Consider the following 16,737-nt stretch of genomic DNA (forward strand, 5'->3'; position numbering starts at 1 on the left):
TGCATTTTCAAAAGCTGCTCCAAGCAGGCCAATTTGTCTGGAATTAACAAAGGGAAGAGAAGATCTCTTGCTTACCGCGTACATCTCTGTTCCTCTGTTTTTCCAGACCAGGGCAATAACACCGGCTTCTAAACCTCACAGGATGATGGCAGATTATTGTTTAAGATATGTTTCAGGTGATAGAAACACTCTGATCTGCTTTCATTTCCCTGAAGAAGATTCAGTTTTTACATTTAAGTTTATCTCCCTTCAAACGTGTCTTTGTACAAAGGCGATGTAGAAACATTATCTCACAGATTCAGGTTGAATTTGCACTTTTTAATAAGCAGTTCAGACCGTACATGGTACGAGCACATGGATTCAGGGCATGAACAGTGTGCTGCATAAATAAGGTTAGTCACTAGAGCATTACTTATCTTGTACTGTGCCTTGTATGCAGCCTTCCAGTTCAACCATTATGTATCTTAGATTCTGTCTCTTTAAGGAGCCCCTCCCCAAAAGCCCACTTTCTTTTGATTAGACAAATTTCAGCAGCCTGCAGAGGGGCAACAATTTATGCTAAATGTAGCTAATTGTAAGAAATACAATATATATATACATATTTATATATGTGTGTGTGTGTGTGTGTGTGTGTGTGTGTGTGTATGTGTCTGTGTGTGCACACACACAACAAGATAAGAGTCTTAACTTTTCTAATACCGCTGTATCAATTATTCATGTACTCTAAATAGAATTATCAGCTAAATCTGCAGCTTCTCTGATCCTTACAGACATTTATATATAATTTCAATAAATTTCTTTGGTTGCCCAGCAACAGTTGTACTGCTTTATGTCATTTTTGTCCACAGCTGCCTGCAACTGAGAGGCAAAAACTTGCAAAATGCCACCACATACAACTTGCTCAGCAGCAAATTGACATTGTGAGGGACTAGCTAGTAAGTATAGGAAACCTAAAGAAGTTGATATTTCCTTTAGAAGTTTAGTGGAAACCAAAAACACAGGGAAAAGTAAGGAAAGTGTATTTACAAAGTAATTTGTAAGCACAAAAGTCACAAAATATATGTAAATATAAAATAAATTAAAAGGCAAAAAGACAACAATTAAAACAGTTTAAATGGAGTTTAAAGCTAACTAAAAGCTAACTTACACAGGTGGGTATTAAGCTTCTTCTTAAAAGTAGCAACAGACAACTTAGCAAAAAACAGTTTTTAAATTGTGTCTTTAGCCACTTTGTTATTAGCATCCTGTTGCAAAAATAAATAATTTGCTCCCATTTCTTTAGTTGAATCTGTGAAAAACACTAAATATAACACAGTTTGACAGACATAAAATAATATTTTTACACTAATAAGGGGATTTCCAAAGCGATATTAGCTAAAAACTCACCATATCTGTGCATGGTGTGTAGTTTGTCCTTAAAAAAAACTGAGGAAACAGGACAAGTGCAGGACATTATCTGAAAGTTATGTCTTAAAGAAACAGGAACACATTCAGCAAAGACCTGACACAGGACGCGCGAGATCCATGTGGACCTCTGCAATGGTTTGGCGCTGCATTTCAGCCAGTGGTGTTGGACTGGACATTGTTCAACACAGAAAAGTACCATCGGATTTTGATCCACCATGAAATACCATCTGGAAAGCATCTGATTGGCAACAGCTTCATCTTTCATCATGACAATGATCCCAAACACACTGCCAGTGCAGTAAAATCATACCTCTATAGAAAAACACAATGGAGCACTATCAGTCATGGATTGGCCTCCCCAATCCTCAATAGGACCTCAACATTATTGAAGCAGTGTGGGATCATGTTGACAGAGAACAGAACAAAAGGCAGAAACATCCAAGGAAGAGCTTTGAATGTCCTTCAAGAAGCCTTATGCACAGTACTGTATGATGATTTCCATATCAGATTGACATACAATGCACACTAAATGGACAAAGGTACTGGCCCACACCTCTTAATCGTTGAATTCAGGCGTCTTCAGTCTCATGGCTACAGGTGTATAAAATCAAGCCGCTACCCATGCATTCGGCCTTCACGAACACTTGTTAAAGGATCGGTTGCTTTAAAAACCTCACTGAAGTACACTGAAGGTTGTACTATAATGGGACGACACCATTACAACAAGTCAGTTTGTTAAATTTTTTGCCTGCTAGATAGTTCATTGTGAGTGGTTTTACTGCAAAGTGGAAGTCTTTACAAACCACAGCAACTCAGTCACATAAAGTTACAGAGCGGGGTCACTGCTGAGAGCTGAGGTTTATTAAAGTCACCAATGCTCTGCTGACTCAGTAACTGCACCGCTCCAAAACTCCTCTGGCATAACATCGGGCCCAAGAGTGTTGCCTATATAGTGTTTTTAACACCATCTATCTTCAGAAAAAAGTAAACATCAAGAGTTAGGCTCATTGGGTGGTTAATTAAACCAATGCAGATGAAGGAAAACTGCTGAGTGTGTAAAAAGCTCAAAAAATAAAAAATAGATCATTTTAATTAAAAAGATTTGGTTGGTTTCAAATAAAACAAATAACACAAAATATTTAAATCCCTTCCCTATAATGAGAAATGAATGCTGGGTTACTCTCTACTACTCCAGCACATATGAGCCAGATGTTTTAACAACTAGCAGACAACCTGTGAGCCAATCAGATGGCAGCAGTATCACAATAAAAGCTGAGCCCTTTCTGTGCGTTTTCCCTAAAACACACAGAAAGAGCCTTTTACAGTTTATAATTCTGCTCTCCTGCAGCATTAAAGAAAAAACTAATTAAACTTTTTCTTTTTTTCTTAGATAAAATAGGACAAAAAGCGCACACATGTACACACACACATATTCATGGCCTTGTTGTGAGTTTCGACTTGTATCCAGGAGACGGGTAGGAATGTGAAGGGTGAGTCAGTGAGAGGCAAAGGACGAGACTGTCAAGGTGGCCGGTCCTCTGAGGGAGAATAATTATCTGCTTTAATTAAGTACATTAAACTGTGTGTGTCTGTGTGTGTGTCAAAGGCGGATTATGCTTGGGTGGGTTAAAAGAGCGTGCACAGAAAGACTCGTATGCATTCACATGCAGTGCTTGCGCATGTGTGCATCCAGAGTGTGCATCCATGTGTGATATCTGAAAGTGTTTTTCTGTGTGTGTGTGTGTTTACACGCTGTAATCTGCTGCATTGTCTTTGTGGGCTTCATGATGACAGCGTCACGCAACAGTCAACACAATAAACTTTGCATTGCAATGAGAGCTCATGCGCAGAGAGAATCCCAATTGGGGCCGGTGCAGAAATTCATGAATTCTTTGGTGCATCGGTACAGAATCTCACATTAAAGGTATAGTCAAGTATTTTGGGAAAAAAGTCGGAAAAGAAAATAAATGTTGGGTCTTGCGTGTGTTTAATGTCATGGAAGGAGAGAAAAGCATGAGGTCTGACAGCCCTAAATCTGCCCATGTTTTGAAATCATGTATTCTCTGTATGTGTATGTATGTCTATGTATTTAAGAGATAAAAATAGAGTATTATGCTGTCTTTTTCTATTTTTCAGCCTTATGTGTCAATCAATGTGAGCCATAAGCTCACGCTTCAGACTGCCATGAATATTCAGTTTCCAAAGTTTCTTCTTCTCACCTTCACCTGCTACAGCCACAGAAATCCCACAATGTCGAGACAACTCACAAGCACTAGGTGCTGCCCCTCAGCTGGCTTCCAGAAGGTGATAAATCAGAGGAAAGTGGGGTGTTAGGTAGGGAAACCTTAAAGAGAAAGAAGCTAACAGAACTAGAGAAGTTAGAGGATAAATGTGACTACACGCCTACTGAAAGGTACAGCATAGAATAACACTCAACACTCATAAAGTAACAAAATAACAAATAAAGGCAATCACCTCTGATCAACACCGCTTCCTACCCTATCGACAACACAGTGATATCACTGGGCAGGTCCTTCACTGCTGTGTCTGAAGTAGAGATCTAGGTCCTTCATTCTTCTTCTGGTCAAAACTGCTCTCAGTAAATCAAACAATAACACACTGACATAACTGCACTTGTGAAATAATATGTACTATACTGTGAAATAACTACCACCTCATGTAAGCAATGTAAGCCATTATTAAACAGTCTGTCTATCTTTAATGTTTTTTAGGTTTTGCCTTGTTTTAAATATTTTTTTTCTGGTTATTATGATCTTTTTCTATTTAGGCATGTCTTTTTTATATTGCTAGGTTGCTACACATCTCTTTGCTGGCATAATATTCAAAATCTTCCAGTTATGCGACGAACAAATTATCTTAACTCTGGAATAAGATAGATACAAAAAATGCACTTGACGTGCAGTTTATAGAGCTTGTTGATGTGATTGAGATCCATAACAGTGACCACATCTATAAAAGCAGATATTTTGGAAGTTTCAGGTGTGTGTTAACACAAAGCCACAATCTTCCTGATTGAGAAGTATCTACTGAACACTGCATACACTCAATTAGCAAAAAAAAAAGTTGACAGTACAATTAGAAAAAGACTGATCACATGTGGCTTGTTTTGAACTTGTTTTGACTTCTGGAATAATGTTCTTATGACATATAAAAAACCAAAGTGGAGATGTTTGTCCATAATCCAAAGGACTACAGGATATCAGCATAAACATATTCATACCAACTGTCAGCACGGTGGTGGAGGGGTGATGATTTTGCAGTTATAGAGGAGTTCCTGGTTTTGCAGTCATTGAGTCCACCAGGAACTCCTCTGTAAACTAAAGTATTCTAGAGTCTAAGTCTGAGGTAATCTGTCTGACAGCTAAAGTTTGGCCCAAACTGGGTCATGCAATCCCAAGCACAGCAGCAAATCTGCAACAAAATGAATGAAAAACCACCAAGGTGCTGCAATAGCCCAGTAAAAGTCCAAACCTCAAGCCTAAAGAGCGAGCTTCAATTATGTCTAAATGCTGTTTTCAGTCTTGCAGAAATCACTTGTGCACACATGAATATAAGTGTAAGTAGAATAAGTGTAAGCGTATAAGACTTTCACATGTTTTTTCTTCCATTTTTGGTTTTATTGATACTGAACAGAAACACTGAACAGATCTGCAAATTCTCACATGTGATAAAGCATCACTTACAAATGTGTCAATACTCAGTCGGTGTTTGGTACAAATATATAAACTTGCAAATTTTCTGCTCAGAAAACGTTCATAATCTAAACATTGCAGCGGTCACAAAAACATAATGGAGATAAACAACAAAAGCACAAACCCCCCCAAAAAGCATCAAAGTGGATTGATTATTCGTGCTGAAAGTCACAGAATCAAGAACATTTGAAAAGACAAAAAAACCCCAACAAAAACTAAACAAAAGCTTAAAAAAAGATATTTCTGATAGTTTAGTTTGTCTAGATCTTTTAATTAAAACAAACACATTTGACATTTTGTGTAACTAATAAAGAGTATGGGGTTAGGAAGTGAGAATGCACTGAAACATTTTCAGCCATCTGAAAAAAAGCAAACATTTTTAAAATAAATATAAACATTCTGGATTTCAGTAAGGTTAACAAATAAAGGAAAATGCATTTCACTTTAATTTTCACAAGTCTCAGTTAATGAAACTATTTGTATTTGCAGCCATGTTACATGTTGAAAACTGAATTTGCTAATCTATGCTAGCTACCAAGCAAGCTAATGTTATCCGCTGACATGACTCGAGCTCCAAAACAAAATTCAGCTGTCATTCTCGGCCCCTAAGCCTTTTTCTTTTTCAATTAGTGTACTCGTAGTAGTGTTAGTAGTGTTTAAGTTAGAGAACAATGTAAGTTTCATCTTGCATCGTCCCTGTGTTAAATTAGCTTAACGTTGGCTCTGTAGGTAACATATCACATAATTCTGTCAACTAGCCAAACTTTACTAACCCTCCAAACATTTCTGGTATTTAGTTTTCTTTTATTGTTTAGGTCAATAGCCATAGCAGTTCAGTTTTTTTTTTTTAAGAAGTACTTCAGTCAGAACGTGATATAACATCTCCAGATAGCAACTAGCCGGCTAGCTAACTTTCCCTTATACCTTCTAGTTCCACTAAACTTTGTATAAAATCTTCTTCATTAATGCCTAGTAATGAAAACCTAACTACCACACATGGGAAAACAGTCCCACTGAGTACTGGAGCTGAAAGTAATTGGACGTCTTTAACTCTCAATGCTGCCTAAGCATTTGGACCAAAAAAATAGCTGGTGATGTCAGAGTAAACAAACAGATAATGTTGCCCAGTTGACTGGATTTTAACATTGAACTAACATTGCAATTTGGTTTTGGAATTTAAAATTAATAATGCATCCCTTTGTCAAAATGCAGCATGCTAACATTGTTAGCTAACTGAATTGGCGAATGATTGCTGAAGGTTGCCGGCAGTCATTAGGTGAAATTAGCTACAAAGATGTAAACAGTGCTTCACCAAAAAATTCTCCTGTCATTGCTTTGGTTACTAGAAAATTGTTGTGGGTTTGTCTAGTTTGGATGGAAGATATTGGATTGTCTTTACTCGCCAAGTGCCAGCAAAACTGTGAAAAGTATCATACAAACTAGAAATAGAGACCTTTGTAATATGTTGGCTTGCTCAGTAAATCTTTTACTTTGGGAAGTGTTTGCAGACAAGTAGATATCTTCCATGCAAACTACAGGTGACTGCTGTAGTGACCAAAGCAATTTCAAGGAGTTTTTTGTACAGTATGCTCTTTGGGACCAATTTCATCTAGGGATATTGAACAACTGAATCTTTAGTTTGTTATGTAAGTGGAGCCCACCAAGCATAAATCCAAACTAAGAAAAACAAATGTTTATGTAAGTATAAAAATTACTTGCATTAACAGATGTACTGCAGCTTTACTACACAGACAGTCTCTGTCAGCAAGCTAATAGTTTTTGGCAAGCTAATCACTGACAATTCTTGTACTGTTTTAATGTATGAAACTTTTTCTCATTTATTTTGATTAAAGAACTTTTTTTATAATTAAAAATGCTTGTGAGATACAGTCAAATGAAAAAAAATGGCCACGACAAATGGAGGAAAAATCTGTGTATGTATGAAAGTTGAGATAATAAGCACACTCGGTTCTGTAGGAAGGTCAGATCAACATAAGGAGGTGGAAATGTCACTGTACTGCAGCGATGAGGAGTGATGTTGTCCTGAGGGCGAAGCAAGGAAATATACAGTGACAGAAAAAATTAGGACAGAAGCCTTAAAATGCCATTTACCGAAGCATAAGGGGAAGCTGAGAGGAACAGAGAAAAAAGCAGCATGTAATTCTGAAAGCCATCAAAACGTAGTTGAAAGGACAAAGTGTGAGGTAGAAAAGAGATTAAGAAGAATATAGGAAAGAAAAGCAGAAACAACATAAGAGGTAGAGACCACAAGAAAGGGATAGAAAGGGACAACATGATGCTTAAAAAACACAAAGAGCCAGATTATCTATTTTCACAATGTATTTTGAGCCAGAAAGTGGCGTTGCTACTTCTGGTGTTTAACTAATCAACAACCAATCAGTGCTGCTATGATGTGGATGCGAGAGTCCAGACAAGAGAGCAGGATGTACACAGTAGACCTGATGGTCTAGACACTGCCCTAAAACTACACGTTTTTTTTTCTTTCAAAGAAAATATCCACTCCAAACATGTTGTGAGTACCATTCTTTCGACAACTTCTGTTCACGAGTCAACAAAACTCTGGACAGAAATCCCAGAATTGAGCTTTAGTTACTATACCAGCCATCAAATCTTCCGTCACACATTTCACACAGCAAAATCTCCATATCCTGTAGGACAGAAGGCCGCACTGCGAAGGGTATCGAGGCAGTTGACAAGTATAAGGGTGCCCGTTAGGTGCTTCCACCTCTTGGTGATGGGGTTCCTCATCTTGTCCAGGCCAAGGTGGAGCTCCTGGATCACATCTCGGTAGCTATCCCCAACATGGGCGGCCCACGTCAGCAGGAAGTCATAGGCTGGTTTCCACATAGACTAAAGGGTTCATGGGAAGTGAAAGAAAATGTCTTTTTAAGAACAAAAGGCAAGAGTTTGCCAAAGACTTACACAAAAGAGGTTCATGTAGGGACGGAAATCTCCAACCCATGTAGACTGAACTTTAGCAGGTCTTTGTACTAAAGAGCTGACAGGTTTAAGATGATCTATGTTACTCCTTTCCATAAACCACACCTAGTATAGTATTTCGAAGGCTGCCGTGAGCTACTTGTTAGCATTTTGACCTAATTCTCCTGAAATTCTGCAATGTTTTGAGTAGTATTGCATTTTCTTGAAGAGTTTCTACCCAAGCACAGTAACTCGGACAAATATACTGTTTGTGGCTCACAGGGCAGTTTGATATAAAGAAGTTTAATATAAAATAGTTTATATATATATTTAAGTGATGTGAGTGTAGAATAAATATAGTCTGGAGCAACAGGCCATGAGATGCATAGTGATAATTACCGTACCTTAAACCTTAAAACATCTTATATATAAGTCATATAACTTAAAATTTAAGTGTACAAACATGACATGCAAATTTTTAGACAGTTTAACTCATACAGCATGTAAATTGTGAATAAAAGCTAATAATTCATTTGATAAATCAAAGAAATAAGAAACAAATTTAAAAGTTTTCTTTGGTGTTAAAGTAATTCACGTATTGATGTTGGTACATCCTGGTATACGTCAAGCCAAAACTCCTAAATTCTAATTCAGCAAGCTTTTAATGCTTTGCCCAAAACACAAAAAAACTGGTTGTAGTACATGTGTTAACTTATTCACTTCATGATGTGTTCCACAACATTGACAGTGTCCAGTAAATAGTAACACTGACTAAAGGGCTCTCACCTCGTTATCCAATAGACCATTCTTGTCTCGATGTGGAGCCTCATAAGCCTCCATTTGCTGTTTGGAGACTCGGGCCAGTTTCTCAGCAAGCTCCCTCCACCGGGATGCTACCTCTACTGCTGTAGTCAACAAGACAAAATCCAGGACCAACCTGGCAACCAGACCCTGGCAGTCCATCTTCAGCAATGCCTGATGGGTTAAAGAAATGGTCAGTCAGCATGAGCAAGGAGCAAAGAAAGAAATATCTGCATGTTGACTTGGATGAGATTGGAAGGAAAGCATCAATTTAAAATCACTATATATGCAAAATTTATTTGGAGAAAGAATAGAAATGAGAATTCATATCCATATTTATTGACCGTGAAAGTGTTCTGGTAATGATAAATTCACAGCACTTAAGCACAAATCACTTAATCACTTCAGTATTGTTTCACTGATTGAAAGAGATTTGAGACTTGGCTCTGTCCTGTGAAACAGCAACATCTGTCAAATCAAGCAACATTTCATAGTGTTTTCCATATTCAAGGACCCTGTCGGCAGGGTTACCATTTTCAGGATCAATCATTACTGGAAAAACACAACCACGCTACATAGTTCCACTTATAGTTCAAGCATAAACATGGTTTAAAATTTCTACGCAAGGTTAGAGGACACATGTCAGGTTTATTGCACTGGTATTCTGGACACATCCAATCGGCAAGGGATATTCTGTAGAGATTATCTAATCTATCCTGAGATAACCTCAGGATCTCGAGGAGCAGATGGAGAACAAACTGGTAAAAGGACATCTGGACTATTTGTGTAGCGTGCTGCTATAAAGACCCAACTCCAGATAAGTGATAGAATAGGTCTAAAAATTTGGATATGACCTTTAAAACCCTGTAAAAAACACCATAGATTATGCATAAAAGCAAGACATAGGTACCATGTCGTGGCCCATTGATTAGGAAAGTTTTCAGTGGCACAATTTCTGAAACCAGAATGTCACAAGTTATGGCTGAAAAACTGAGAGAAATTCAATTGAATTCAGTTTTATTTATATAGTGCCAAATCACAGCAACAGTTACCTCAAGGAGATTAACATCGTACAATAAAACCCCAACAATCAGACGACCCCCTATGAGCAAGCACTTTGGTGACAGTGGGAAGGAAAAACTCTTTTAAGAGGAAGAAACCTCCGGCAGACCCAGTCTTGGGAAGGGGCAGCCATCTAGTGTGACCGGTTGGGGGCGAGGGGAGGGAGACATGCATGTATGCTTACGGCTTGTGAGCTGCATGTCCCTCTGGACAATGACTTTTCAAAACGAGTATTAAAAACACTGTATTAAATAAGACTTGAAACAAGCAATTAAGACCATAATCAGATCATCAGGACAGTGTTTTCTGCGGTGGACATCAAACTTTGAGGTTTAAGGCACTTCCACATTGGCTTCAGATCCATCTTTTTTACACAATCTATGTGGAAAACCTATCCGAAACCAATGTGTCTTCAGTTGACTTGTTTTAGAAACTGTCAACGTTTATAATGATCTTTATTATCATCATATTTTTGCAGACATCTTATCCATTTCCTTTTCCCTTTCCAACACAGAATCTCCGTTTTTCCCTTTGGAACAATACATATCTACACTCAGACTTGTTTTCCACAATGTTTTAGAGAGGTATTGATGTAACTCTGATCCTCTTGGAGGCTGCTGAAAGGTAATGCAATTTATAGAGAGGTGTTTCTGTAATACTAACTAAGATTTAACCTTCAGGAGGTGTGATGTATTGCAGGGCTGTTGCGTTAGACTGCATTCTTTGTTCTCCATTTTAAAAATATTTTTCAGTCTTCAAGAGCTCAAACAAATTAGATTGTGGAGGACTAAAGCGGTGAATCCATTGTGTCATGGGAAAAGAGGGAAAGATAACAGAAGTCATATGTAGAACAAATAGGTTTTTTTTTGTTTGTTTTTTAAGATTTGTGAGCTGAAGAGTAAAAACAAAAGCTGAAAATACTTACAGGGCTTTCTGTATAAATATAATCCGTTACCATCCTCTTAGTAATCCTGTCCCTGAGGGCTCCTGCTGCTGTAAATACGTTTTAACTCAGAAACCCAGTTAAATGACGGTTAAAAAGTATTGAGTTTTAATGAACGCAGCTGACTGGAAAATATGCTCCAGGGGAGATTTTTTTTTTTGTTTCCTGAAAAGAGACACAATAGCCAATAAGACTATTTCTGTTTTAATGACCCCCCAAAAAAAAAAACCCCAGCATGTGTGCATGTGTGTTTATTTCAAGACAAAGCTCTGGGCATCAAAGTGAGGCACTATCTCGTGGTGAAACCTTTCAGGTTCTTTGTAGGGAAGTTATTTTTTCTCCTTTGTTGCTAGCCCCAGAAAAAGAACAACCTAGTGGAAATGTGTGGAGGTATTTAAGGTTTTGTGTTTTCCGCTATGACCTAAATGAGTAACACCAGGAATGTAATGCACACATCTTTAGGATTTTCACATGAGGATATTTCCGTGCAAAAAGATAAATTTTAGTTCAAAGAGCATTTAATGTGAACTACTCCTTGAAAGCCGCCACACAAGCATTCATGGGAACGTGCAGTTATTATTTAAACGGAAGCACCACCGGTGGGTTGTCACAATGCTAGAATTTCAAACTCAGTGCAGAAAATACTCAAAATTATTTTCGACAACAAGGGGAAGAAAATCATTAAAGATGATTAAAATTTCAAAATATTTTTAAGACTGTAACAATATCATTCAGGGCAACATTATTATTAAGCTGTCTGACATAGTGCCAAAATAAACCTGTAAGGTGCATATATATGACAAACATTGTATATTATATCTTAGATAGCGCTAAAAAGCCAAAAAACAATATATTTTTAGGCTGCCTGAGGCAGTGCTGTGATTCTGGTGACTTGGCACCACATGTGATCGCTAATGAAATAAGAGTTGGTAAGGTAGGCAACCAATGTGTTTGGTAGACTAGTTTCTGGTATTTTCCCAGGTTCAATCTGGGACTTTAAGAGGAACACTTTATAGACACAAATAATTATTATCTTCTTAAAATAGGCCAGGAGTGATAATGGTTGCTGCCTAGCTCCACAAAATTAATGTTATAATTCGGTATCCACAGATGACATAAAACATGGACAAGTCATAAAAATGAAGGCCACCAGATGGCAACAGCTGTGGCTGCAAAAACACTTACAGTCCTCAAGAAGTCTATGGGAAAGCAGCTCACCATCCTGACAACTGTAAACACTTTCCTGTTGAGTTTATGGGCCCAGTCACTTATCCACCCTTCCTCATTACTTTGTTTTTTCAGCGAAGATGGTGATACCAAAAAATGCCCAACTCGAGGGTTCAAAACAAGACTTCAGAAACCAGCGTAGCTACAAACTTCTGCCATAGTGCCTATGCCACTACCTGAATGATAACATAAGATGGCTAATGTTGTAATTGCTAGTAGCTAAACAGCTAACGTCAAAATATGTGCCACCCAGGTTAACATCTATGATAACTTTTTAACTATTACCTAAGTAATAATCATTTATTTAACAGGAACTTCACTGGGAAATGTTTTTAGGAAATGAACTGTAAAATATGGGGCTCATTAATCAAATGGGATTAGCTAAAAGGAAATATTAAAGTTAAACAGAAGCACGCACTTTTAAAACTTTTTTCTGTTAACTTCTTGCTTTATGTTGTATTCTACAGTTGCATTACATTACAATGATATGCTATACTTTTATTTCCTGTGTTTAATCTGTAAAAAATGCCAAATAACCAAATAAATGTAAGTCAATACATTTTACTTACTTAAAACACTGCTACCGTGTTATTAATGTATATTTAATAATATCCATTTAATATATTATTACATGCTACGAAGAGTAAATACAAAAGTACCTTTAATAATAAAAGCATATAACCCAAATAAAACTTCATTATTCAAACAAATCTTTTTTTCTTTATACTGACTCTTTACTTCAAATGTAAACAATATCAGATTTTGAACATCATTTGTACATTTTAAAAAGATTCTTGAGGCACTATCTTGAATAAAACCATATTGATACCTTTTCTACGACATCTGTTATCATATCTGTGCCTCATATTGTGATTTCAAGTTTTGTGCTGTTATGCAAGCCGTTTCAAAGAAAAGAGCTTTGTAATTGAGAACTATCCAGCCAACAAAAATGTTTCAGTTCGTTAGGAGAAAACCTCGAACACAAGAGCATCACAAAATTTGATAAAGCTTTTTCTACTGCCTGCCTGTCAGTCAGCTGCAGCTTCAAAGCTTTACTCACACAAACACACAGACACACACACAGACGCACACACACACACACACACAGTCTCCAGCCACCAAAACACTCTAATCTGAATCAAAAAGATCAAATTTCTTTCTCTCATTCTCTCCCTGTCGCTCGCATTCAGATTCAAGATAAGCAACAGCCTGCTGCCACATTATCTGACTTGCACTCACTCTGCTGTAACACTAAAGCACTGACTTTATGTGATACACAATAAACTACCAAAACAACATGACAGGAGTGAGAGGTTGTGCAGTTTCCTTTCCCATTTACTGACGGTCACATTAAAAACAACACATTACAGGTGTTGCGTACCTGGTTTTCAAAGGTTTTTGTAAAAATCTGATCATTTGGAGAACTGTGTAAAGCTGTGGTTGGCCGTGTGGTTCTCACACCATCACATGTGTTTTGGTGCTGCAATATTGGCTGATGAGAGATAACAACATTTTATAAACATACAAAGTGTGTACTGAGAGGCAGGAGAGCTGGTGTAGTCACAGGATTGTCAGTCTGAAGCTTTTGCATCCCTTTGGACCTTTGGGTTTCGGTTTTCTTCTACTTGCTGATTTGTTTAGTTTTTCCTGTGCACTTTACTTTTGCTTTCACTCAAAAGGTTTGCTTTTAAATTAGTTTGCATTAAAACATGCTTCTCGACAAGAACAGTCCCATCTCACAGATGTCATCACAGCAACTTTTGATTTTGATGTGCTAGGAATGAGAAGGAACCAAGTGGAGGGACTGGAGCCTATCCCAGCGATCATAAGGTGAGTTGCAGGGCTAACACATAAAGATGGGCCAATGTAGAATCACCAAGTAACCACACTGCACGTCTTTTGGAAGAAGCTAGAGTTTCTAGAGAGATCCCATGGAAGCACAGAGTACGTATGCAAACTACAGTCACAGCAAACCAAGGGATTCGAACCCAGGACCTTCTTGCTATGAGGTGTCAGTGCTAACTACTGCACCACCAGGTCTAACAACTGGGGAGCAGTTCTATCGAAATAAAGGAAGGAAAGTTAAACTGGAGTTTTATGACAGCAAAGGGGGAGACAGAGGATGAATGTTACAGTCCAGGAAAGTAAGTTCACCACACAACACAATGAATCCAAATTTACATGCAAGCAAATAATGTAACAAATATCTGGAAATTTAATAGGACGTCTGGAAAATACTGTTCTACTAGTAATACTAATACTGTTCTCCTCAGGGACTGTATATAAAATATCCACGAGAAGGGTTGCAGTCTCTAGACAACTAGCCAAAAAAAAATCAAATGTGCTGATGTCTTATTGGTTTTTAATTCAATATATGAGCGTGCATATAGCATTTAATATGTGCATTTCTAACTGCGGATAAAAACTGTCAGTTCTGTTTCATAAATCGGGTATTTCAGAGGGTCAGAGAGTGAAAAACAGGGGAAATGATGAGATGAAGAACTGCAGGAGCTTCACTTCAGCTTGGATGAAACCAAACCTCCGACATGTAATCAGGGTAAAGTAAAACCTCTCACTGTGCTGCTACTGGAAAGTGGTTTCCATTGAAAACCACTGAACTAATTCATTATTCATTTCTTACCAGTAATTGATTAATAATTGATATCAAATGCTAGAAGACAGCCCAGAGGCTTCATTTTACAGCTCTTATAGCTTTCTGCAACTTCTGACATGTAATGCTACGGAGCTAACATGAAAGACGAGATGTTTACTATAGATATATAAATAGTTTTTATTTGTGCACTTCCTACTATTTCATGGTGCAACAAGAGTCAGCTCTACTGGTTGTGGCACACTCCATCTCACCCCGATGGTCATGAGCTCTGGGTAATGACCGAAAGAATGAGACTGGGAATACCAGCAGCCAAAATGAGTTTCTCCAGCCATGGTTCATTTTCCATTTGGACCTCTGTGTTTTGCACTTTGTTTAACCTTTTCACTCACTGTTTAGTTTAGCTTAATTTTCGCTTTTATGTTTGTTTTCACCCACTGTTTAAGATTAAGGACCAACAATGAATTGATTGGGTTTAGCCACTGAAAAGCCTCAGTTAGGTTTAGGTGGTAACAAGCTCTTGGTCAGGGTTGGGCTCTAAAAACACCCCAGTTAAGTTTAGGTACGATAAACTACTTGGGAGGTGTTTTTCCTGTTCACAGTTATAACTTATAGTTATCATCTCTTCCCTGTGTTCTCTGCATCTTATTGTCCAATTTCTGTTTATGGACCTGGGCTGTTTTGTTACTTCCGGTTTTATTTTAATAGTCATTTGTCACTTATGCTTTGTGTTTATTTTTACTTCCTGTACCTTGTTTCACTTGAGTTATGCCTGCTTGTTTACCCACCTATTCCCAATTTCCCTAATCAACTTGGCTGTATGTCTGGCCTCAGTTTTCCCCTGATGTCTTTAACTCTTCCTGTTTTCATCCACAGTGTAACTTCTATTTATGTTTGTGGGCTTTGTTTTATTCTGCTTTTTTGGATTTCCTCTATACCAATATAAAGATTTTTTTTTGCTTTGTTAGTCTCAAGAGTCTCCATTTGGGTCCATTATCTACACTCTATGACAGGTTTAGGCAACAAAAAAAATACTTGGTTGGTTTCAGGTACTAAAACGAATCGACTGCAGCAACAACTACTTGGTTAAATTTTGGAACTAAAAGGTGCTTCATTATGTTTAGAAAAAGATGGTTGTTTAGGTTAAAATATAACTGAATAACCATCCGTATTGATAAATGACAGTTTGGGGTTATGATCACTTCCAACAAACGACTCCTTGTGCATAAGATATATACCAACAGCTTATTACACATCTCAGCTTCCCAGTGAACACATCAATAAATTGTTGCTGAGAGAAAGATATCTGAGATATTACACTTAGATGTGGTTTAGCTCTGATGGCAATAAAGTTTCCATATAAATGCATTGCTCAAAAAAATAAATAAATAAAAGGAACACTTTATAGTAGTGACACTGAGCCTATAGCAGTGTAGGGTCAGTGTCACTACTTGTAACATGATGTCATACTTGGACTCTACAGAGGTTGCACAGATAGTCCAACGATGGCACATTAATATGTGTCTTTCATTTCCCAGCACAGTCTCAAGAGCACAGAGGAGATTCCAGGTTAGTCCAGGGGAGTTGGATAGGACTGTAGAAGGCCCAATAACCATCAGCAGGACTGGTATCTGCTCCTTTTGGCAGGGGGGAACAGGATGAGCACAGCTACAAAATGACCTGGTGTGTATATCTCTGACCAAACAATGAGAAACAAGACTTTATGAGGGTCGCCTGAGGGCACGACATCCTCTAGTGCGCATTCTGCTCACTGTCTGGCACTGTTGAGCCTGACTGGTACTTGCCATGGAATATCAGAATTGGCAGGTCCGCCATTTGCGCCCTGTGCTGACCTATGAGAGCAGGTTCCTTCTAAGTACATGCTACAAACATGAAAGGGTCTGGAGACGTTGTAGAGAACGTTATGCTGCCTGTAACATCGTTCAGCATGATAGGTTTGGTGGTGGATCAATGTCCGGCTTCATGTGGTGAAAGTATGCAGGCAGTTCCTGGAGGAAGAAGGAAGAGATACC

At 38.0% G+C, this 16,737-nt stretch overlaps 1 protein-coding gene across 1 annotated transcript in view; it reads right to left on the reverse strand.

Moving 5' to 3' along the window:
- Positions 1 to 5,031: 5,031 nt before the first annotated feature.
- The window catches only part of sh3bp4a (SH3-domain binding protein 4a), a 36,479-nt gene continuing 24,773 nt past the window's right edge, over positions 5,032 to 16,737 (reverse strand). Inside the window, exons 4-5 of the mRNA XM_039607231.1 lie at positions 8,847 to 9,035; positions 5,032 to 7,991 (exon numbers count right to left, since the gene is read on the reverse strand). Coding sequence (XP_039463165.1) covers positions 7,767 to 7,991; positions 8,847 to 9,035 — 414 coding nt within the window. The 3' untranslated portion in view covers positions 5,032 to 7,766. The remainder of the gene's footprint in view (positions 7,992 to 8,846; positions 9,036 to 16,737) is intronic.

The sequence above is a fragment of the Oreochromis aureus genome, linkage group 23, assembly GCF_013358895.1.
Source record: "Oreochromis aureus strain Israel breed Guangdong linkage group 23, ZZ_aureus, whole genome shotgun sequence".
Taxonomy (NCBI): Eukaryota; Metazoa; Chordata; class Actinopteri; order Cichliformes; family Cichlidae; genus Oreochromis; species Oreochromis aureus.